General features: G+C 48.9%; 2 protein-coding genes across 3 annotated transcripts; both read left to right on the top strand.

The window, feature by feature from the left end:
* Positions 1-732: 732 nt before the first annotated feature.
* On the top strand, positions 733-8183 carry kifc1 (kinesin family member C1). Its single transcript, XM_040189440.2, has 17 exons — positions 733-862; positions 1908-2000; positions 2298-2397; positions 2535-2588; positions 2681-2764; positions 3196-3394; positions 3497-3662; positions 3753-3920; positions 4049-4162; positions 5202-5288; positions 5378-5575; positions 6013-6177; positions 6317-6455; positions 6555-6694; positions 6773-6846; positions 6972-7047; positions 7332-8183. The coding sequence occupies exons 2-17, from the start codon at positions 1911-1913 to the stop codon at positions 7374-7376; spliced, it is 1899 nt and encodes a 632-aa protein (XP_040045374.2). The 5' UTR covers positions 733-862; positions 1908-1910; the 3' UTR covers positions 7377-8183.
* A 379-nt stretch (positions 8184-8562) lies between these two features.
* zbtb22b (zinc finger and BTB domain containing 22b) lies at positions 8563-15338 on the top strand. Of its 2 annotated transcripts, none has more exons than XM_040189432.2 (5): positions 8563-8793; positions 9765-9998; positions 10457-11188; positions 11631-11909; positions 12919-15338. In XM_040189432.2, exons 2-5 carry the CDS (start codon positions 9765-9767, stop codon positions 13933-13935), a joined length of 2262 nt encoding a protein of 753 aa, XP_040045366.2. In that variant the 5' UTR covers positions 8563-8793; the 3' UTR covers positions 13936-15338. The 2 variants fall into 2 exon arrangements, with proteins under 2 accessions (XP_040045366.2, XP_077936842.1); XM_078080716.1 differs by lacking the exon at positions 8563-8793 and adding an exon at positions 8979-9117.
* Positions 15339-15837: the final 499 nt, after the last annotated feature.

Here is a 15837-nt window from a genome sequence, read left to right as displayed (position 1 = left end):
TGTCCGGCTCGTCCTCATGTATGCTCCTCCGTATATTTTGATGTGTTTTAATGAAAAATAACACGGTTCTCAATATTCCTGTTAATGTTATTGCTGATGCGCCTGATAATAGTACAAATGGCCCGCCTATATGCTACACTTGCAGACAGTACACTCTTGCAGTTTCGTATCTTGCTCATCCGAACACTGTTTCTTCCTTTAAGGAGAATAAAGTTCCAAAAAAAGTTTATGATGGAAAAAAAAAAGAATATCTTGTCTGATTTCCTGGATTGCAATCCAGACTGTGTGGAAGTGATGAGAATGAACAATTATATGATGTTAAGTTGTGTGTTTGTTCCTTGGTAGCTGACTGATTGGAAAGCATTTTACAATCTGTGCGCTTTAAGATGGAAGAAGTAGTGCATTACCTGTGTTTCAGTTTAATTGAAACCCTGGTTTTGCAATGAAAAACTACTTAGCAGGTTTTGAAGATGACTAATCATCAAAGCTGCACTGCAGATCATCTGGGGCAACACATTCAAACAAGCCAACACATCAGCTGCCACCCAAGGCACTGAAACGCCAAGACTGCAGAGGTCATGTATTAGTTAAGAGCTGGAGTATGATTTATAAATAATTAAGTCCCTAAAGTAGCCTATGACAGCCTTTACTGTGTGAACAGTGTGTAGCCCGCCCAAGCGGGACACTCCGCGTGTCTTACCAAGCACGCGCAAACACTGAGGCGGGGCTTACGGTGGTTTAACCAATCACGGCTACTTTCCCGAAGCACCACCCACCAAAACAGTTTGATTTTAAATTCAAACGGCCGGAAACCGCGGATTGGAGACAACCTTTTAAGAAAACTCAGCGTTAGTTAATTAAGGTAAATGTTTAAATAACTCAAAGCTTATTGTTTCTTTGATTCCACGTTGAAGTCTGTGCAGAGACGATAGTTTCTGTGGTTTAACGTAGTTAGCTATTGGCCGTCTATGCTAAAGGTAGCGGGAAGCAGCTAACGTTAAATCTAACGAGCGAACTAACGTGAACAACAACACGAATGTCGGTTTTACGGATAACGGCAACATAGTCGAAGCTAATTCGTGCCTCCCAATGTTTTAGCTTAAATACCTTTATCCGCCGGGTTGAAAGTGACTGCCCCATTGTTGGTGATTAATAAATACATATTTACCACGTACTGTTGCAACATGTTGTTAAACGACTTGAATTCTTGCTTTTCAAATGTGTTCGCAATCGATCAGCCTGTGAAGTAACCTGAGCTCAAACAACCAGCTAGCGTTAAGTTAACTCGTTATGTTAGTTTTTAAGTTAAAAAGTTAGTGTATGGATGGTTTGCTCTAACGTGTGTTGGCACATAGATCTGCTCTTTCTAATGACTCAGTAGGGTTTCTATGGAAGCCAACGAGGGTGTGTGTGTGTGTGTGTGTGTGTGTGTGTGTGTGTATATATATATATATATATATATATATATATATATATATACTTATTCACAACATAAATACACGCGTGCGTGGGTCTTTTTCGGAACAAATGTAAACAGTTGAATCTGCCCTCCAACAGGCCTTTTCACAGCAGACCGTTTGGCGTGTTGTAGCAGTGTAAACACGTGTGTGCATTGATGAATAAATGGTCCCATTGTCTTTAGTATGAGACAATAGCAGCATCATTGGTCATGTTACCGTTTACACCTGTGTTAGTACCCACTGTATTTACGCTTCACTCAACTCTCATAGTGTCCACTGGACCAGGTCCATGAAAACACACAATAACACCTCTACTAAATCTGCTAAAAGTTGTGACTGACCGTATTTGTTGCCATGGAAATATACACTTAAGATTGTCCTGATTGACACGAGTCTTTCTGTGATGGTCTCTATGGATCATAACTAACGTCTTCACCCCCTCAACAGAACATGTCCCGCTTGCCAGTCAGTGCGAGCAAGAGGGTCCTTCTGACGAGCAGCAGCAGCTCGGAGAACGGACAAGACTTTGCTCCCGCTCAGGTTCGTACTGAGACCCGGAATCTTTTTACTGTGCTGCTGCACCTCCAGCTGCTCTGGCCAGTAACGTTACCCGGTACCCAGCTCATAGCGTTCAGCAGCGAGAAGTTGGGCTCTGCCACGACCCAAACAGTAACATGGAGTCACTTGTGATGTCCTTGAATGTTATGTGAAAGTTCATGGTTGTGGATTAAAACACAGCAGTACTCAACACACTGGTAACGGTTATGCACGATGGCTAGAATTATTAGATAAGTCATTGCTGTTGCCTTATGCTGGTGGCATTTCTTGTATTTGCAGAAGAAGATCCGCAAGGACCCCGAGCCTGTCAAACCACATGCAGCAGCTACGATCATCAGCGGCAGGCGGCCTCCGGTTGCAGCAACCAGGGCTCCGATTTGTGAGTTAGTTGACTTTTACAGTCTTTGGTTTTCTGTAACGTTTAAATGCACCAAGACTGAATGAGATCATCATGGTTGTTTTCTTGTATTTGACAAAAGAAAAACGCCTCTCTGTCCCACTTTGTCCCCCACACAGCAAGGCCAGTCCGCGGTGTGGGAGCCGCCACCGTGGCTGGTGTTCCTTCCCGAGGTGAGTTGAGCTGTCTGCTGGGTGATGGAGGACAGTGAATAAGCTCACGATTGTGTTTGACACCGTTATTTACTGTGTTCTTGTTCCATCAGGCGTCCTGAAACAATCGGTAGCTTCTACTGCAGCAAAGGGGGGCAACGTGAAACCAACGGCTGCACCAACAGCCCCCAAAACAGGTGAATGGATCCTTTCCGCTTGTTCCCATGTGAATGTAGTCAAATAAAGCGAATAGCTTAATGAGCTACGCACCTTCCAGATAAATAAAAACATGGTTTGAGGTTAAAGAAGAATTTGTCTGTTGCTCATTTCAAAGCTAATCACTGTTTAGTAGATCAAAATCAAATGTTTGGATAAGGAGAACATTTGCTTACCCAAAATACAATAAATAAATATAGAAGTTTGCGTGTGGTCGGGACCTTCCGTGTAGGCTACAAAGTTACTAATAGGTCAATGTTTGCCAGCTAGTTATATAAGAAGTACGTCGGTTAGCATGCAGGTTACACATGATGATGCAAACGTTTGGGTGCAATAGAATTTAACAAAAGTAAACCAAGCACTGAGGTCTCGAGTGGAACCGTCACACCTCTCTTATGCCTTTTGTGCGCAGGTGCAGGTGGGGGCACCAAGCGCCACGCGTGGGACTTCAAGGGCAAGGTCAGCGACATGGAGGGCAAGATCCGTAACTACCAGACCAAGGTGAAGACTACCAACCAGGAGAACGAGGAGCTGAGAAGCACGATGGCCCAGACCCAGTCAAGAGTGTCTGAGATGGAGAAGAAACTTGAGAAGCAGACGAGGCAGATCAGGTACCACGGACCGTTCCCCGCGTTAAGCAAAGCAAGAATGACTGCCGCCATCACGTGGTTCCTCTGACGCCATTGGACGCCCCGTCGTCTCTGTGCTTTCAGTGAGTACGAGGCGGAGCTGCAGGCCTTGTCTGGCGTGCGGGATGAGTTGGAGACGGTGTCCAGCGACAAGTGCACTCTTGAAAAGGAGCTTTCCAGTTTAGAGAGCAAATACAAGGTCGTGGAGACTCTGCGGGACAGCCAGGAGACCGAGCTGCAAACTCTCAAGGTTTGACGTCTGCTGCTGGAATAACGGCCAACGCTGGCGGTGTGGTATCACCGTAACCACGCCATCTCTAACGTGCGCTTTCCTCCCCAGATGAAGCTGTCGGTGCAGGAGTCGACCATGGCCCGCCTGCAGGCGGCCCTCAGAGACTCGGAGGAAGAGGTCCGCTCCCTCAAGGACACCGTGGTCCAGCAGAAGGATGAGCTTCATGCCGGGGAGATGGAGCGCAGGCAGCTCCACAACGCCATCCAGGAGCTCAAGGCAAGTGTGAACGCAGCCGCTGATGGTGCGGTTTTCTCACTCACTGGGCGACATCTGCTTCCTCGGTTTGCATTTCTTTGCGATTCTTTTCGCTCGGGACTCATTTGTCCATGGCCCGTCTCTTGCAGGGCAACATCAGGGTCTTTTGCAGGGTGCGCCCTCTGGTGGAGGGAGGCCTCAGCAAGCACATTCAGCTCTCGCCCAGCGACAACAAGACGATAACGCTGGCCAAGACCGAGGAGGTGAGATTCTGTGATGTCATCGCTGTCCAGTCGGCTACATTGTACATTACATGTCATTTAGCTGACGCTTTTATCCAAAGCAACGTACAATAAGTGCATTCAACCATAGGGTACAAACTCAGGAGAACAAGAAACAAGAAAGTGCAATTTCCTCAAATAAGCCAATTTACAATTTGCTATAGATGAGTGACGTTATTAGTACAATTTAAGTGCTACAATTTGTTAGTCTTTTAGTGGAGGTAGAGTCTGAAGAGGTGTGTCTTTAAGGCCGGCGCATGCTTCTGCGTCTGCGTTGTTGCGTTGACGCACTCGTTTCAATTCATGCTTCTTAAAAGTCTTGCGTGTGTTGCAGAGTAATTCACCTCCAGAACAACAGGCGGAGTGACGTGTTTTGTTGAAGACGACCTAGAGAGTCTTTAGAGTATAGAGTATTTATTTATCATAGACTTTATTGCCCCGTGCATCTCCACTGCTGCTTTTCATCGCGGACACATTTGTCCCGTATTTTGCTCCACAACTTTGTGCACCTCTCGACCGGCAAACCGGCGTTTGCGGCGATCTCCCTCCCTGAATCCAACCCGCTTCTACAACCCGCCAATGACGGGTTGTAGAAGCGGTCATATTTGCGCATTTCCTCCGAGAAAAGTTCTTAAATCTGATCTGTTCTCTCGTAAACATTCTTCGTTTTAATAATGGCGGTATCGGGCTATGAAAGCGGAAATGTGAGACTCCGTAAAGGACGTAGTTAACGGACCAATCACAGCCTGGTGCGCTGCGGGAGGCTTGCGTCGCTTTCGACGCAAGTCTAGAAAAATGTCTCGACACACGCAAGGAGGTGTGAAAAGCGACGCAAGGGACACGCAAGGGGGCTTGCGTCTGCGTCGCTCTGAAAACGCAGAAGCATAAATCGGGCTTAAAATGTGAAGGCTCTGCGGTCCTGGTGTCTTCAGAGCTCGTTCCACCATTTCGGAGCAAGGACAGCAAAGAGTCGTATATGTATTCTCCCACAAATCTTTATTCCACGTTTCCTGCTTTTTAGTCTCACACAGGCAAAGCTGCTGACACTCAGAAGAATTACAACTTCAGCTTCGACCGAGTGTTTGGCCCCCAGTCTTTGCAACAGGAGGTAAACACGCACCAAAATGTACACTACATACAATAGCAACTGTTTTTAAAGTAGGACGCCCACAGTGATGTTTGTCATTGTGCTGCCAGGTGTTCGAAGAGATCTCGCTGCTGGTGCAGTCCGCGCTGGACGGCTACAACGTCTGCTGCTTCGCTTATGGCCAGACGGGCAGCGGCAAGACCTACACCATGGAGGGGGGCGAGTACGACGAGTGCAGAGGAGTCATTCCCAGAGCCGTGAAGCAAATCTTCAGAGCGGCAGAGAAGCTGGGGACGCAGGGCTGGGAGGTCAGTGTGTAACCTCAGTGTGATCACGTGCAGGGAAGCAGGTCGTCGACACGGACTGTAGTCGGTTTTCTGGTTTACACATCCGGGTGTTACAAACCGCAGTCACGTTTCACGTGAGCAATACTGTCAAATACTGGAACTAAAGTTTGGCCAAAATGACAACTTATAACTAATAACACAAAGTTTATGAGGTTCAATCCGCAGACGTCTGCTCTACTTACTCAGCACAACTACAATAGATACTAAAGTACACAAAACTATGTCACAGTACAGTGTAAGACGGATGCACAGAGGTAGTCCAGGCTGTAGACCGTGTCTACATGTGGTCCCACCCACGTCTGTCTCCTTGCACTCGGCGCGTATGTGGAGGAGACGCAGACCAATGAGGGAAGGGGACCATTTAGATCAAATGTCATAATCGTCTCTGTTCATCTCAGTTCACCTTCACGGCGAGCTTCGTGGAAATATACAACGAGGGCCTTCGAGACCTGCTTTACTCTGGCAAGGCCAGCAAGAGGCCCGAGCACGAGATCCGAAAGTCGGCCAACAACGAGGTGACCATCACCAACCTCACATACCAACGGGTCTGCAGCGAGGATCAGGTGTGTGACCGCTCAGCAGCACGGTTACATAAAATACTAAAGACCGTATGAGTGACACATCCGCTGAGGAGGTACCCGTGATATTTCTACATGTGTTGCTGTAGCGTAAGTGCTCCGTTTGATCCCCTCCCCCTGCCAGGTTCTCCACCTCATCATGTTGGCCAATCAGAATCGCTCCACCGCCCAGACGGCCCAGAACGACCGCTCCTCCCGCTCCCACTCAGTGTTCCAGCTGGATATCGAGGGAGTGAACGCTGGCAGGGATGTCAAGTGCAAGTGTGCGTATTCGTCCCAGCGATCACACCAGTAGCTTCGATGCGCATGAATGTCGCTCTGTGTTTAGGGCTTGTTTTATAATCCGAGTTCTGTGTGTTCAGCCACTCTGTGCATGGTGGACTTGGCCGGCAGCGAGCGCATGCTGAAGAGTCAGTCTCAGGGGGAGCGCTTTAAGGAGATGACCGCCATCAACGGCTCCCTGTCCAACCTCGGCATCGTCATCACCGCGCTGGCCAACAAGGTCTGTAGGCACGGCGCTGAGCTCCCGCAGGCGGCCCGCGGCTCGTTGTTCTTTCTTACGTCTTCCTTTGTGTTCCAGGAGAGCTACGTTCCCTACAGGAACTCCAAGCTGACCTACCTGCTGCAGGGCTGCTTGGGAGGAAACAGCAAAACGTGAGTCACAGAATAGTCCTCAGGCATCCGTGGTGGAGGCCATCACATGCTGTTATGTTGGTGTCACAATAAGGGGCGGGACTAAAGGGGTTCTGAAGACTTTGTTTGTGTTGTCATCACCGCAGCCTGATGTTTGTGAACATCGCTCCAGAGACCGACAGCTTCGGAGAGACGCTGAACTCTTTGAGGTTTGCAAGCAAGGTGAGAGACGTCTGTGGTGGTTTGCAGTTGTGTCTCTAAAACAGGACGTGGTCACACTGATCACATGATGTCAAACTGTCGATCTAATGAACTGCAACATTTAGGACAAAGCTATTTAAAATCAAGTAGCTAGCTCAAAAATGACAGTAAAAAACTAAAGTCATCAACAAATGATCTGTTTTCTTGCCCCACGTCTTTTTTTTTCACACTCGCTGACCCAGTTACATCGTTTTCGCATCTGCGGCTGATTTTTGACACAGGATGTGTGTTTTCTCTCCTTACAGGTCAACGACTGTGTGATCGGAACTGCGAGCGCCAACAGGAAGTAGAGCAGAAAAGAAGTTAACGCGGTTCTTACTATTTTTACCTTTTTATTAATGGTCACAACATGAAATGTCCGGCGCAATCGTTTCTCGCGTCTTGAGTTTTACTTTGTGTGGTTTGGCACATCGCGGGGCTCAATCAGTCCGGCAGGGCTCAAGGCAAATTCAGTCACTCACCTTTTGAATAAATACAACCGCAGTGAGAACCGGAGCCAGACAACGTGTGACGCGTGTAGTTGATGGCGCGTTGTTTGGTGGGACGTTTGGCCCCAGATGTCCGGCGCTCTGCTGTGATCTCGCGGGGGCGTTTGGTAGAGGATGATGGAGAAATGATGAACAAGCAACCAGCCACTTGCTTGACAGCTGCAGTGACGACGCTTAAGATTGAAATTCTTTTCAATGGTAAAACACAAACAATAAACAATTTTGAATGGTTATTGTAATAAAGCCGTCATTCTTTAAAGTCACATTATAATTAAGCTTACTTATAACTGCGCAGCATGTTGATTCCTAAAGATACTGTTTGATGAGCCCTGTGCAAACCAAATACTAAAATCCTTTATATTCTCAGGACTTTCCTTGATCATTATTTCAGGCTTTTAACTATTTAATCAAGAGGATGTGTACATAGGCATGTTTTTAGTGTGTTCTTTTTAAATATATGGCTCTCAAGGCTCCTTTATTCATGTCATTTTCTAGTTGAGACCTTTTCATTTCCTTTGGAAAGTGCATCAATATGCACATTTTTTCCAGTTCATGTTTTTTGTGTAACTTTCACAATACTTGCAAATAAATGCAGTGTGCTTAAACAAATACTGTTTTTCTTGACTTTAGCTGATAATTCTTATTCATATGCATGTTGACAGCAGGAGTCCATCGTCCACACACAGGCTTTATTGTAGTGAAGGATTCCATCAGTTTGTTTACGGTGGACACGATGTAAACAAACACTGTTTTGTTCTCGTCATTATAAAGTATTATTACGATGTGCTGTTCTTTCACGGTTCTAGTTAATGTTTCTTGACAGCGTTACATATATTCATAGTACTTGTCTTTAACAAAATATAAATTATGTAAATTGTTTTCTAACATGTCAGTTTTGTTTTATGAGCGTGTGTGTGATAAAGTTAAGAAAATAAGCCCAACAAATGTCTTATTTTAAATGACCTCTCTGGTATGCCGGTGAGCGCATCCTATTGTTGCTCGTGTGGTTTTCTGTCGGCTCAAGTCTGCTGACTGGCCCGCCCGTCTGGAATCCGTTAAAGGCGACGCGCGCTGTCTGCCGCCGCGCGAGACGTCACACGCGAGGCTCGCTTCCCGAAGATGCCCCCCAAGCCCCCGGGCCTGGATGAGCTGGCGGCGCGCACGGCCGTCCGCCCGGTAGCACACGGTCCTTCACGAGGCTCCGGCGACCACTAAGACGGTGAGTTTCATGCACGACGGCCGACGGGTCTTTGTTCGCGCCGGAGCTAACTAGCATGCTAACGTCACATCTGTCCGCGTCACGTGACCCGGGAGTCCGGCGCTCTGAGGACACCTGCGGAGCTCGGAGGTCTGGCGCTCCTCACGGCTCGGCCTTTGTGACTCTACTGAAGGTCCCGCACGCGCTACCAGCGGAGCAACCAGGTGGAGCGGGCATGTTGTCACGAGCGCCATTCCTCCCCACAACTCATGACGTGATGCGTTTGCGGTCTCTGTAAAGTCTGACATCACTGTTCATCTGAGATCTGCACGGCTGTCAGTTGAAGTGAGTGCGTGGACCTCCTTCCGGGACCTGCACGGGGGGGGAGACGTTAACACGCGGCCGGGGGCGAGCAGCAGAGTGGGAATAATCCGCAGTGCATTCTGGGTTATTTAGTCGTGTTTCTGAGCAATCAAGTCAACCTCTGCTGTTCCCTAAAGATGAAGAATAAAGACGTGATCACACACTTAATCTCAGTCTGATAAGAGAGATTTAGAAATCACAAGAAATGTTTACTAATCAATGGTAATATTTTTTCTCTTTACTACTCGACATATCTGGCATTCCATGTGACACTGATCCAACATCTGCAAACCTTTAGTCCAGCAGAGCTGCAGTGAACCTTTCCCTTGTAGGACGGTGCTGCTGTTTGTGGCGCCGTCGTTTTGCATTACTGAGAGGTGTTCCTATTATTTTGTCCATCCCGTTTATATTAGCGGTTAGAATATTAGAGTATAGACTCGTGCAAAGCACTTACCAGGGCAGTCATGTGACATTTAAACTCGATGTCTGACCTTCTAGTTCTCGTGGTACTTCTACTACATCCCTCCAACAACCATCGCTGTGTGCATGACGCATTCATCAGTAACAAACCATTCTGTAAATCTAAAAGCGTAATGGAGTTAAGTCATGAAAGTCTTCCTCTCCCCTAGATGCCGTTCCCCTCCATGGAAGTGGGCAGCAGCAGCAGCAGCTCAGCTCCCGGCGACACATCTGGCTCGGTGGTGCAGGTGTGCTTCCCCGGGGCTCAGGCCTCGGCGCTGGACAGCCTGAACCGGCAGAGAGAAGACGGCCGGCTGTGTGACCTCTCCATCCACGTCCAGGGACAAGTGTTCAAAGCCCACCGCTGCGTCCTGGCCGCCTCCTCGCCCTACTTCCATGACCAGGTGGGAGCACAGTGCAGGACACACACATGCAACACATACAAGCTCCATGCAGCTTCATCCATCTCTGATCACATGTCAGATGTGCCTATAGAAACACGCTACTGGTGTGTATATCCTGTGTGGGAGAAGCTATTTTAAATTGTAGGACATCGCCTATAAGATATGGGGACACGATAATGGACGATTGATACAAACACAGGATTTTGTGTTGTAAACTACCGAGAGAACCAGATTTAAACCCCTTAATCCCCATTTAGTATTTTAAACCCAGCCGTTCCAATCAAATGACCGTCTTAGCTGATCTGGAGGCGACGTCTTCCAACACGAGGGTCTCCACCCCCCCCCCCGTACGTTTGGTGTCCACCATGATGAGACGGAGGGAGCGGGGACGAGACGCTGCACAAACTGCTCATGAATTGATCGCCGTATCATTTTGACGTCTCCCCGCCCGCCACCAGGTGCTACTGAAGAACATGTCCACCGTCTCCATCCCGGCGGTGATGGACCCGCTGGCGTTTGAGAGCGTGCTGAGCTGCGCCTACACCGGCCAGCTGTGCATGCTGCGCGAGGACATCGTCAACTACCTCACGGTGGGGAGCGTCCTGCAGATGTGGCACATCGTGGACAAATGCACCGAGCTGCTGAAGGAGGGCCGGGCTGCAGCAGGGGGAGGGAGCGGAGGAGGAGGAGGCGGCGTGCAGGATGGAGCAAATGTTGGAGGAGGCGGAGTCTCGGCCAACCTTGGATGCAGCAGCAGCGACGGGGTCGCAGGCGGCGGCGGCGGCGATGCGGCTGGCGGTGGTCACGGCCAGGCGGAGGGGTCCCACGAGCCCCAGCGCGCCCCCCAAGCTCCCAGCCGGCCGTCAGTCAGTGAGAGCCAGTCCCCCAGCAGCACCAACTACTTCAGCCCCCGAGACGGGAGCGGCTTCGGGGGGGGCGGGGCGGCCGCAGCCGGGGCGGCGGTGGACGGGGGCGGGGCCAGCACCACCCCCCGCTACTGCACCCGGTCGGGAGGAGAGGAAGCCTTCCTGGTTGAGGAGGAGGAAGAGGAGGATGATGAGGAGGAGGTGTTGTACCACCAAAGGAAGAGAGGAAGAGGAGTCGGAGGCAGCGGCAGGAGGAAGAAAATGAGCTGTGCACCGGAGCAGGAGGTCGGCGTCAGCGACAGCTTTGGCGTGTCCTCTTATCAGGTGAGCTTTTAACTAATCTCAAAACTTCTTATTCTAAAACAAAAACATCATCATGTTTTTGTCTTTTAATAACTTAACTAATTAGATTACTATTCGTAATGAACTTTTCCAGTCTCAAAGCAACTTCTAAAGAGCTTTTATTTTAAATTCTTCGTCTTCCAAGAGGCAATATTTTGTGTTTTATAAAGGTAGAGTATTTAGACAGCCGTCAGTCACTATTATGAACAAATATTACAAAGAAGAAATTTCCTTCAGGCAGGAACTCTATTCAAACAGGAGGAATATTCGTGTTGGTGTATCTGATTCCTCATGATTCCACGTGGTTTGCATTCGGTGTTGGTCGTCTTCAGGTTTTCCATCCGTTGCACAGGAAAGAAACTGTATGTTTATGAAACGACTTTTTGTAGACTACAAATCCCTGACTGACTGTCTCCACTGAAAGGACGGGGAGGACTCGTCTCTGCCTCTGCAGAAGCGTCCGGCCTACATCCAGCCCAGCATCATGCCGCGGAAACAGTGGGTGGTGGTGAAAACCGAACGCATGGAGGACGACGACCTCATCGTGGTGTCCGGGGAGGAGGGAGGAGAGGACGAGGACGAGGAGGAGGAGCGGGAGATGGAGCTGGCCAGGGAGAGGGAGAGAAGCGACTTCAACATCTCCAACGTCCGGAGCCTCTCGGCCGATCTGGGAGGCCGAGCAGAGAGCGACATGGACTCACAGGTGAGAGAGCAACAAATCCTTCACTAAAAGATGGTCCAACTAGAGTCAAGACGGACCATAAAGATGGATATGCTTTAGGGCCTCCCTGTACCCTGCACATGTTAAACATAAAAATGAATATATGAACCGGTGTATTATTTGAATAGCTTAGTATTGATACACAATAACAGGGTAGCTATGTTTATACATGTAGCACTTGGCCCAGTATGATACAAACACAATTTTGTGCACTTTATATAGTAGGGGGTCCCTGCTCCATCTTCCCATCAGTTGGGGGGGACCTCGGCCTGAAAAGCGTTGAAGACCCCTGCTTAGGGCGAGGCTCTCCACTGTCCAAATATGGATGTTTTTGTCCCTTAGCTGCAAAAGAAAAGATGGAAACGTCCAAAAAAACAACAACTCGAGGCTTCAAAGCAGCAGCCCACAAACCAATGGGTTTAGTTACAATGATTACGTCCACTTATATGTCGTCTCACAGAACCACAGCCATCTGAACCAGTGTGATGTGCAGCAGACGTTGCTGTGAAAAAGTATAAACCTGAATGAGTTAAATAGAACCTGTCAGACAAAATGAAGAAGGCTAGAAGATCTAAAAAAGCAACACGTCAGGCTGCAAGAGCAACACAGTAATGGAAATGCATCTGTTCAGAAAGGTTACAAAGTCTTTGGGACTCCAGATAGTTCAGGTAGTGTGACGGTCCAGCTTCAGCACCTGGACCACTTACCTTAATGGAGGGAAATATGAATTCTGCTCTACCAGAGAACCAATTCTTCACATAGAGCCATATTGGTTCGGATATATTTTTTTCTCTCAATAAATTAAATCATTATTAAAAAACTGCATTCATCCTATTGTTTTGTAAAATTAAAATGACTTTGATGACCTGAAACATTTAAGTACGACAGAAGAAGAAGAAGGGGACAGATACCTTTTGACAGCACTGTACATGCAGCATATGTCCAACATGCAACATGTCCAACATTCCTCAGTGTCTCCGTCTGTCTCCAGGTGGACTTCTGCCAGTCGTCGGAGGACTACCTGAAGTTTGAAGGCAGCTTAATGGAGCAGACGTTGGCTCACCTTCATGACAGCGCTGCAGGTCAGAGCCAGAGCGCCAGCCGCGCCGTGTCGGCGCTGCTGGGCCAGGTCCAGTCGGGCGCCTCGGCCCGGGCCCAGCTCTTCCCCCTGGACATGCAGGGGAACCAGATCCTCCTCTACAGCCAGGCCTCCGGGCTCTCCCTGGACGCCGCCGCGCCCCCCCTCGGCGTGGCCGGCGGCGCGATAGGAGGAGCCCCCTTCAAAGGTCCCGGCCTGGAGCACGGTGCGGTCCACCTGCCGGCACAGGGCGCTTTGGGAGTCGACGGCATGGACGCTGTGGCGGTAGGGGGAGGGGCGGGCGCCGGGGGTCCAGGGAAAGTGTTCATGTGCCACTGTGGCAAGAGCTTCACCCACAAGAGCATGAGGGACCGCCACATCAACATGCACCTGGACCTGAGGCCCTTCCACTGCCCCGTCTGCGCCAAGAAGTTCAAGATGAAGCACCACCTCACGGAGCACATGAAGACGCACACGGGCCTCAAGCCGTACGACTGCCTCGGCTGCGGCAAGAAGTTCATGTGGCGCGACAGCTTCATGCGGCACCGCTCGCACTGCGAGAGGCGCGGCGTGCTGGGGGAGGGCGGCGAGGGCGGGAGAAGGGGAGCTGGGGAGGATGGAGCAGATTTGATCGCCTCCCCTCACCTCCTCCTGTCTGGGGGCGAGGGAGGACACAGCGGCACCCTGGGAGGGGGGAGAGGAGGGGGAGAAGAAGAAGAAGGAGGAGGAAGGTCTTCTTCTTCTCCGCATCACTCCGGCGTCTCAGCCACAGGAAGTAGCAGCAGCCACGGTGTGAGAAACATGAGCAGCAACATGGCCGTCTCCCAGCACGCCGGTCAGGGGTCGGGGATCTTCGGCCTTGGGTTGGGCCCAAGTGTGTGTGATGAGGACGTGTGTGAAGTCGGCGCCGATGACGGCAGCGTGACATAAAGCGGCGGTGGGTGTCTGTCCGACGGGCGCCGCGGTCTGAGACGCCGCCCGCTGCTGTTTTTACAACTCGGTCAACGCGGACCGCCTGAGTCCCTTTGACCCGCCCGCTCAGCCTGTCACACAGGAAGTGGGTACGTTGTCTGTCAGAGAGGGGGGGGGACTCTCTGTGGGACACGTAGCTGAACAAAGACTCGTCCTGATGCCGTCTCAAGTAACCACAATTCTTTTGTTTGCCTCCGGAAAGTGACCTCATCAAAAAATGGTTTCCCAGATGTTAGTAAAGTATATTTTTTGGAGGGGGGAATTATGGAAGAATGCCTTTACTTCTGCTAGTGTAACCTGCTTTTCTTGTTGTCCAGAGTTCTCGTACTTTTAAGGAGTATATTATTATTGTAAATATATACAAATATGTATGTGTATATATATATATATATATATACGGTTTCCACTCATTAGGCCTGGAACAAGCAGCGACTTGTAACGCTGATGCGTTCGCTGTCTCTGAAGTGTTCAGCTGTAGAGACAATATTTGAAGGTGTTCCTCAGAGAAGGTCCTGGGCTCCAGTGAAAGGGGGGCGTTGGTCTCATCTCAGCTTCACACGCCGTGTTTATGAGCATCACATTCTCTCCCCATCACAGCACAAACGTCCTGTATATCCAGTGGTAGTTTGGGGATTTATAAAACCACTGATTGATTAGCTGATTATTGAACAGTGATAGTTTTGATTCTGTTTTTGAAAATGAAGAAAAACACAGAAGACTTTGTTGTAATTGGTTGTTTTTCTCTAAAATATGTAAGTATTAATGCTTGGCAACAATTAAAATTTTTAAACGCGATTAATCGCAATATTTTTGCAATTCTTCTTAATTGCGATTAATCCTGGTCCATCCATGGTCCTCTTATCGGGGATCGTGTCGCGGTGGCAGCAGGCCCAGCAGGTTGACCAAGACTTCTCTCTCACCTGCAACATGTCCAAGCTCATTCCGGGGGATCCCGGAGCGTTCCCAGGCTAGCTTGGAGATTTAATCCCTCCAGCGTGTCCTGGCTCGTCCCTGGGGTCTCCTACCTGTTTGGTGTGATTGAAAACCCTCCAGGGGGGGGGGGCGTCCAGAAGGCATCCTAGTTAGATGCCCCAACCGCCTCCGCTGACTCCTTTTGACACAAAGGCGCCTCAACTCCCCCAAGTTCCCTCCTGATATCCGATCTCCTTACCCTCCTTTCCAGCACCCAGGCGTAGACTTCCACACTCTGACTGTAACCATCGTTGTGTCTGTCTGTGTATTCAGAGACAAGTGGAACAGGATTTTTTTATTCGTTAACGCGCTATAAAATAATTGTCGTACGACTTAATAAATGTGCAACGCGATAACGTGCCCAGCACTAATAAATACATGGTTGTAAACGTAACACCTCATCCAATTTAATATCTGGGTAAAGTGAAAGCTGGAACACCCACAGCAAACCTGCAATGCACCCAAGAAAGCCGGGTCTTTATTTATTATTGTTTATGTTGAAGATCACAGTTGTTTTCTGTGGTTTAAGTACACCAGTCAATACAAATACACTGAAAAGTATCACACTACAGAATTACTTTCTGCCTTTGTTTCTGTATCAAAACCCAGATTATATTACAATTTCAATTGTGTATGTATGTACGTGTGTATTAATATAATATATATGTATGTATATATATTATATATACACAAATCAATTACTGATTAAATTATTTTATACTCCCCGTTCAAATCCAAATGTAGATTCAGCCCATTAAAAAAAATACATATATTTATATAAATAACTGGCAGTCGAAGGTGTTGTATGAGCGACTGTGGGTGAGTGGGGAGCACGGTCGTCCTCCAATCAGAGGGTTGTCGGTTCGATCCCAGGCCCGGCTAACCTGC

This window comes from Gasterosteus aculeatus, chromosome 10 (assembly GCF_964276395.1).
Source record: "Gasterosteus aculeatus chromosome 10, fGasAcu3.hap1.1, whole genome shotgun sequence".
NCBI classification, from domain to species: Eukaryota; Metazoa; Chordata; class Actinopteri; order Perciformes; family Gasterosteidae; genus Gasterosteus; species Gasterosteus aculeatus.
Note: the sequence above shows the minus strand (reverse complement) of the source record. Positions and strands in the feature narration are given on the sequence as shown.

Excerpts from the sequence above, each read along its gene's own strand:
- kifc1 (XM_040189440.2), top strand. The coding sequence starts at position 1,911 with ATGTCCCGCTTGCCAGTCAGTGCGAGCAAGAGGGTCCTTCTGACGAGC. Across the intron at positions 2,001-2,297 it reads AAGACTTTGCTCCCGCTCAG|AAGAAGATCCGCAAGGACCC; the intron begins GTTCGTACTGAG and ends TTGTATTTGCAG. Across the intron at positions 7,048-7,331 it reads CTTTGAGGTTTGCAAGCAAG|GTCAACGACTGTGTGATCGG; the intron begins GTGAGAGACGTC and ends CTCTCCTTACAG.
- zbtb22b (XM_040189432.2), top strand. The coding sequence starts at position 9,765 with ATGCCGTTCCCCTCCATGGAAGTGGGCAGCAGCAGCAGCAGCTCAGCT. Across the intron at positions 9,999-10,456 it reads CGCCCTACTTCCATGACCAG|GTGCTACTGAAGAACATGTC; the intron begins GTGGGAGCACAG and ends GCCCGCCACCAG. Across the intron at positions 11,189-11,630 it reads TTGGCGTGTCCTCTTATCAG|GACGGGGAGGACTCGTCTCT; the intron begins GTGAGCTTTTAA and ends CTCCACTGAAAG.